This window comes from Cajanus cajan, chromosome 7 (assembly GCF_000230855.2).
Source record: "Cajanus cajan strain Asha chromosome 7, NIPB_CcT2T_4, whole genome shotgun sequence".
NCBI lineage: Eukaryota > Viridiplantae > Streptophyta > Magnoliopsida > Fabales > Fabaceae > Cajanus > Cajanus cajan.
The window spans coordinates 6,228,880-6,236,251 of NC_138523.1; the positions used below are offsets into that span (position 1 = coordinate 6,228,880).

Here is a 7,372-nt window from a genome sequence, read left to right on the forward strand (position 1 = left end):
TATATTTATAAAAAGATTTGAAAATGGATTTTCCATAATTGTAGTTTATGTAGATGACATAAACATTTTTGAAACTCCTGAAGAGCTTTCAAAAGTAATAGATTTCTTAAAGAAAGAATTTGAAATGAAGGATCTAGGAAGGACAAAGTTTTGTCTAGGACCGCAAGTTGAATACTTATAAAATGGAATTCTTGTGCATCAAGAAGCTTATATAACAAAGGTGCTTAAAAGGTTTTATATGGACAAATCACATTCATTGTGCACTCCCATGGTTGTAAGATCTTTAGATGTTAACAAAGATCCATTTATACCCCAAGAAAAGGATGAAGAAATACTTGGTCCCGAAGTAGCATATCTCAGTGTTATAGGAGCATTAATGTACCTTGCTAATTATACATGACCTGATATAGCATTTGCTTTTACTTTGTTAGCAAGATATAGTTCTTCACCTACACGAAGACATTGGAATGGAGTTAAACAAATCCTTCGTTATCTTAGAGGTACAATGGATATGGGGTTATTATATTCAAATGTTTCCAAACCAGAACTAAATGGTTATGTAGATGCAAATTATTTGTCAGATCCTCATAATGGTAAATCACAAACAGGATATTTGTTTACAAGTGGTGGTACATCCATTTCATGGCAATCTGTAAAATAAACCATATCATCCACTTCATCTAATCATCTTGAAATTTTAGCATTACATGAGGCAAGCCGTGAATGTGTTTGGCTAAGATTTATTATTCAACACATACGAGAAACTTATGGTTTATCTTCTGGAAAAATGACGTCGATAGTTATATATAAAGATAATGCTGCATGTATTGCACAATTGAAATATGGATATATAAAGGGAGATAGAACAAAACATATTCTACCAAAAAATTTTTTTACTTATAATCTTCAAAGGAATAGTGATATAAATGTTCAACAAGTCTGCTCAAGTGACAACCTAGCAAATCTCTTTACAAAGTCACTTCCAAGAAAAGTTTTTGAACAGTTGATACACAAGATTGGACTCCATCGTCTTAAAGATTGTATGCATGAGGGGAGAAATAAATATTTATGAATGATGTACTCTTTTTCCTTCACTAGGTTTTTATCCCACAGGGTTTTTCCTAGTAAGGTTTTAACGAGGCACATTCTAAATATTGGACATCCAAGGGAGAGTGTTATGAATAATAGTGGCTTAATTAGTGGATGCCAATATTCATTATCAATCATTACCATTTATATTTCCGTTATGTATTATTCCCTTTATTGTATAATTATTCAGTTACCACATGTAAGGTTAGTCCTTTCCCAAAAATAATACATTAGTCAGATTCTTTTCTCCATCTCATATTGTCTTATTTGTTCTCTCTATTTTTTTTTATTTCTTTTATAACAAAAATAATAATTTTTTTTTATATGAACTAGAATAAAAACTTACTCATTTTGTAAGGACTAAAATTATATATAAACTAAAATTTAATAAATATTAAATCACGTAGTTCGATTAGTGGTTCATTGATTCGATCTTTGACCCACTAATATAGTACCATAATTGATTTGATGATCGATTTAATTTTTAAAATATTATTTTTAAAAAAAGTTAATGATAAGGATGAATATAAAAATAATTAATGTATTACCAAAAAATTAAAATTAAAAAAAATAAAAAAGACTAAAAAAATTTGATAAACAATTGGAACAAAATTTATATTTAACTCATATTTATTAATAAGTTATTTTAATTTTTTACATAAGATACAAAAATAGAAAAAAATTGTCAACTTTGTAATTGATTTTTTTTTTTGTTTAAAATGATAATTCCTATAACAAATGTTTGTTAGTTTTAATTCTTAAATATAATTTATGTCACAATATAAAAATTATAAATTAAAAATATGATTCATAGATTAAAATATTTATTTATTACAGTTTTTAGTTACAATATAACTTATATATTTTTAAAAATATTTAATATATATTTTAATTATATAAAATAAATATTTGTTTCTTGCATTCTTTTACTAGTGGAGAAAGACTTATGGAGTGTAAGATTACATTGAGACCTATTTGAGTTCTACTCAGTTTTCACTTCTCAGTGAAACCATTCTAACATGGAACTGGTAACTGTGCTTCAGCTTCCACTGCAACCTTCATCGTCATTGTTCTCCGTTGAATTCGGTGGAAGGCTCTCGTGCTCCTCAACCTTAAACTCCACACTTCCAAGGGTCTCTCTCCGATGCACTGCTGTTTCAACACAATCATCGTTAGGTAACTTCCTGGTTGCTCTAAATATGTAGAAGCTTCAATAAGAAAATTCTCAAGTTTCATCTAAATGGGGTTCTGTGTTCATTTTTTTTTTAAATTTGATTTTTTAACTGTCCATTTGTTTGAATTTTTAAAATTTTTAAATGTTTAGTTAAAGTTTTTTTTTTTTTTTTGCAGCTTTTTTACTTGAGTATGACAAACAACTTACAACATGCATTGGGTTAATGGGTTTTCATTATTTTTCTTATTGAATTTGTTTTTTCTTTCTGTTTTTTTTTTCTTTTCAAGTTTTAATTGTTACTCTTGTATTAATCCAGGCCAAATAGCAGAGAATTGTACTGAGGCTGTAAAGAGTGAGAAGGTAGTTTCCCTTACTGAGCATGATTTTGTTGGACTCTTCCTGTTAACTGCTTTTGTAATCTATGGCTAAAAGGAATTGTTGGGGTGCTCCTATTTATGTGATTGTATGAAGTGATTGAGTCTAAAAATTACATTAGGGCGGTCTCTTTAGATAAACTTCTCTAGAAGTATTTCTAGGAGAGAAAAATAAAATAACCTTCTTCATGAGTTAAAATGATCTAATGTGTAAGTTAATTTGTAGAGTTTTCTCCTGTTAGCTTCTTCAAAATTTTGTTTTTAACTTATGTATGAGTTAATTTTAGTTTATGAAGAACTTATTCTATTTTTCCTTCCTATTTTTGTCTTCTATAAATGCTTATGGAGAAATTTACTCAAACAAACCCTTAGTATTTGATTTTTCCTTGTTTTCTCTATCTGGTTTATAGAAGTCTATCATTTGGCTATAGACATGATTCTCGCTTGATTGATGTGGCTCATCCCACCTAGTGAGAAAAGGTTTGGTTGTTATTGTTGTTGCTGTTGTATTTCTATTTAGTTTTATGTCACGATGCGTCAGGTCTGTATTAGGGTACTGTAGTTTGGAGGGCTAAGGTAGCCTTAAGTTGTGTGCACATGAAAGAAAAACTAAAAACGTGTGAGGGGCATATTCTTTTGGTTCTGTAAGAAAATTGTTTCATTGTTTATGTTTTTAGTAAGAAGAATGCAACAACAATGAAGTAAATGATGAAAGAATACTCTTACTCACCCCAATACATGCACTCTCTCAATATTATTTGTTTCAGAATTCTTTTGTGCACACAATTTAAGGCTATTTTATCCCTCCAAAATACAATCATAACTTCATTCACATACTAATTCAGCCTGTCCAAATACATAGTTTATGTGGAATGAGCTTCATCCATTGGCCTTCTTGTTGGAACTTGTAAGAAAATTTTCATTTTAATTTATTTATTTTCTAGGACCAAATGGTTAGATAATGAAAATAAAATGAATGACTGGCCTTGATTCATTTGTTTTTTAGTTCTGTTTCATTTATTCTGCATATAAGAGTGGCAAAAGTTTGATCAGCTGATCCAGTTGCATCTCTATGTAATACTAGAATCCAATTTATTAAAACTGGATGAGATTTACAAGGTCAATTGGTATTTTTGTTTAAATAAATTGACGCCCTTATTTTAGCTCACAATGTTATGTTCAACATTGGGGCTAAAAATGTCAGACCCAATATTTCTGTAGTATCTGTTCACTTTCATTGAATGCATAGCGTTGTTTGTGTCCAATTGATTGTGAATCTCACTTTCTCTTTTTGGCCTCTGGAAAACTACTTCATTTGACTGAGTGGGATATACAGAATGCTTCTTTTCTGCTGGAAGGTTACTGGAGTACCAAAAGTATTAGTGTTTTAATCATGTATAATTCATATATTAAAAAAATAAAAAATCCTATTCCGACATTTTAGTATATGCTATCACTTTTTAAGTTTTAACGATATCTAACGGGTCCTTTCTTGAAGGGCATGTAATCTTGTAGTTTGAACCAAGAGACACAGACTGTTCTGGCATGCCAAATACTTTTGTGGCCAGGCTTTTTGTCTATACTTTTCATGTTACAGTCTTGTTCTTGATTTATTGTCCTAATCCATGTAGTTCTGTCTGTTTTGTGCAATCAGGAGAATGGACTTGATTCAACTGATATATTGGATTTCATTGACCAATGTACAAACACAATGCAGCTAAAGGAAATACATGCTCACATGCTCCGCACATCCCTCTTTTGTGACCAATATATTGCAAGCAAATTACTGACAGCTTATGCACTCTCATCATGCTCTTGCCTCATATATGCTAAAAATGTGTTCAATCAAATCTCGCAACCAAATCTCTATTGTTGGAACACCCTTATTCGTGCATATGCCTCCAGCTCCGATCCAACTCAGAGTTTCTTGATCTTTTTGAATATGCTATATTCCTGTTCAGAGTTCCCAAACAAATTCACTTTCCCCTTTCTGTTCAAGGCAGCCTCACAGCTCAAAGTTTTGCATCTTGGAAGCGTTTTACATGGAATGGTTATTAAGGCATCCATGGCTTCCGACTTGTTCATACTTAATTCACTAATAAATTTTTATGGTTCAAGTGGGGCACCAGACCTGGCTCAAAGAGTTTTCACCAACATGCCAGGGAAAGATGTTGTTTCTTGGAATGCTATGATAAATGCCTTTTCACAAGGGGGCTTGCCAGAGAAGGCATTTCTTTTGTTTCAGAAAATGGAGACCAAAGGTGTGAAACCAAATGTTATCACTATGGTCAGTGTTCTTTCAGCTTGTGCCAAGAAGTTAGACTTGGAATTTGGAAGGTGGATCTGTTCATACATTGAAAAGAATGGGTTTGCCGAGAACTTGATTTTGAATAATGCAATGCTTGACATGTATGTTAAATGTGGGAGTATTAATGATGCAAAAGATTTGTTTAATAAGATGTCACAGAAGGATATTGTCTCTTGGACAACAATGCTTGATGGTCATGCCAAATTAGGAAATTATGATGAGGCTCACTCTATCTTTGATGCAATGCCTCATAAAGCTACTTCTGCGTGGAATGCCCTGATATCTGCATATGAACAGAATGGTAAGCCTAGGGAGGCTTTGTCTCTCTTCCATGAAATGCAGCTCAATAAGGATGCAAAACCAGATCAAGTTACTCTTATTTGTGCATTGTGTGCTTGTGCCCAGTTGGGGGCAATTGATTTTGGTCACTGGATTCATATATACATAAAGAAGCATGACATTAGTCTAAATTGTCATTTAGCTACATCCCTCCTTGATATGTATGCTAAATGTGGAGATCTAAATAAGGCAATAGAAATATTTTGTGCGGTAGAAAGGAAAGATGTGTATGTTTGGAGTGCCATGATTGCTGCTTTGGCAATGTATGGGCAAGGGACAGCGGCCTTAGATTTGTTCTCAAGCATGTTAGAAGCTAATATCAAGCCAAATGCTGTGACATTTACCAACATATTATGTGCTTGTAACCATGCGGGACTGGTCAACGAGGGAGAACATCTTTTTGAACAAATGGAACGGTTATATGGTATTGTGCCTCAAATACAGCATTGTGTTTGCATGGTTGACATATTTGGACGTGCAGGTCTTCTGGAAAAAGCCTCATCATTCATAGAGAAGATGCCAATACCACCAACTGCTGCAGTGTGGGGAGCTCTGCTTGGGGCATGTAGTCGCCATGGCAATGTTGAGCTTGCTGAACTTGCTTATCGGAATCTACTTGAATTAGAACCTTGTAACCATGTAGCATTGGTCCTTTTATCAAATATATATGCTAAAGCAGGGAACTGGGAGAAAGTTTCCAATCTAAGAAAGCTTATGAGAGAATCTGGTATGAAGAAAGAAACATGGTGTAGCTCAATTGATGTTAATGGTGTTGTTCATGAGTTTCAGGTGGGTGATAACTCTCATCCTTTTTCTCCAAAGATCTATTCAAAGTTAGATGAGATTTCGGAAAAATTGAAGTCTGTTGGTTACAAGCCAGACATGACTAACCTTTTGCAACTTGATGAAGAAGATAACTTAATGGAGCAGCAGCAGCAGTCTTTGAATGTTCATAGTGAAAAATTGGCAATAGCTTTTGGACTTATTAGCACTGCATCATCTCAACCGATTCGAATAGTGAAGAATATTCGCATTTGTGGAGACTGCCATGCCTTTGCTAAGCTTATTTCTCAACTTTATGACAGGGATATATTGTTGAGAGACCGCTATCGGTTCCATCATTTCAGAGGAGGGAAATGCTCATGCATGGATTATTGGTAGGTGCTGCAATATTTCACAATGTATATATATGGAGGAGAATTTGGGAAAAGGGGTGGAAAAAGACTTTCATTTCCTAACTAGGATAATTTTAAAATGTTGAAGCTAAGCTAGGATGTTTTGTCCAAAAGAAAATAGTTAATGACAAGTGGTTAGTTAATTAAGTTAATTGATTAAAGATTAGGAGCATGTTGGGATTCAACATTAGAAGGGCTTTTGAAAACTTCCCTACTGAAAATGAAGAGTTTTTTCCGGTAGAAAAATTCTTCTAGTATGTATATATTCTGACAAGGTCTAAGTTCACATGACTTGATTTACCACTCGCCCAATATTTTCCTTGGGATCCAACATATTTGCTAGCTCTTCCTTGATTAGTTTTCCTAAATCTTTGGTTGACATGGCTCGCAAGATGAAATGATCTACAAGGTAGCCACTATTGTTCTTCTCAAATGCACTACTGGACCATAGTAGAAAAATCCTATTTTAAAGGAGTCACTAGCATGACCTTCTAGATCATAGTTTGGAATATGACTGGCATATAAAACTCAAATGCATTGCCTCTACACTTGACTTTCTGATTTTTTAATTAAAAAGTAAATATATATTCTTTCTTGATTATATGAAAAATAAAAACCGAAAACCATATGTTGATATTTTTGGTGTAGCCAACTTGTAAACTTTCATAGCATGACCCAAGAAAACATGTTTGCATATCTTGAAATCATAAAGTTAGACTGCAACTGGAATGAAGATTGGTGGTATTTGATGTCCTTCAATAATTTGTGTTAGTCCACCCAAAAGAGTGAATTGTACTGTATGCTTCTTGTTCAACTGGAAAAGCCTTTTAAGTAGCAAATAAAAATAAGCCTAGGCCCAACGGCCTCCCTTAGGTAAAAGGAAAAAAATTCTACTTTGGAACACACTGATTCT

At 33.1% G+C, this 7,372-nt stretch overlaps 1 protein-coding gene across 3 annotated transcripts; it reads left to right on the plus strand.

Annotated features, from left to right (window-relative positions):
• The first annotated feature begins 2,026 nt into the window (after nucleotides 1-2,026).
• OTP81 (Tetratricopeptide repeat (TPR)-like superfamily protein) lies at nucleotides 2,027-6,790 on the plus strand. Of its 3 annotated transcripts, none has more exons than XM_083060485.1 (4): nucleotides 2,027-2,265; nucleotides 2,440-2,490; nucleotides 2,580-2,623; nucleotides 4,292-6,790. In XM_083060485.1, exons 1-4 carry the CDS (start codon nucleotides 2,109-2,111, stop codon nucleotides 6,443-6,445), a joined length of 2,406 nt encoding a protein of 801 aa, XP_082916611.1. In that variant the 5' UTR covers nucleotides 2,027-2,108; the 3' UTR covers nucleotides 6,446-6,790. The 3 variants fall into 3 exon arrangements, with proteins under 3 accessions (XP_082916611.1, XP_020233577.1, XP_020233578.1); XM_020377989.3 differs by having other exon boundaries at nucleotides 2,126-2,265; nucleotides 2,440-2,482; XM_020377988.3 differs by lacking the exon at nucleotides 2,440-2,490 and having other exon boundaries at nucleotides 2,029-2,265.
• The last annotated feature ends 582 nt before the right edge of the window (nucleotides 6,791-7,372 follow it).

What these genes read in the sequence shown, in the direction of transcription:
- OTP81 (XM_083060485.1), top strand. Translation starts at nt 2,109, where the DNA reads ATGGAACTGGTAACTGTGCTTCAGCTTCCACTGCAACCTTCATCGTCA. An exon ending in TTCAACACAATCATCGTTAG is followed by an intron (nt 2,266 to 2,439) that starts GTAACTTCCTGG and finishes TTTTTTTTGCAG; the next exon opens with CTTTTTTACTTGAGTATGAC. An exon ending in AACATGCATTGGGTTAATGG is followed by an intron (nt 2,491 to 2,579) that starts GTTTTCATTATT and finishes GTATTAATCCAG; the next exon opens with GCCAAATAGCAGAGAATTGT.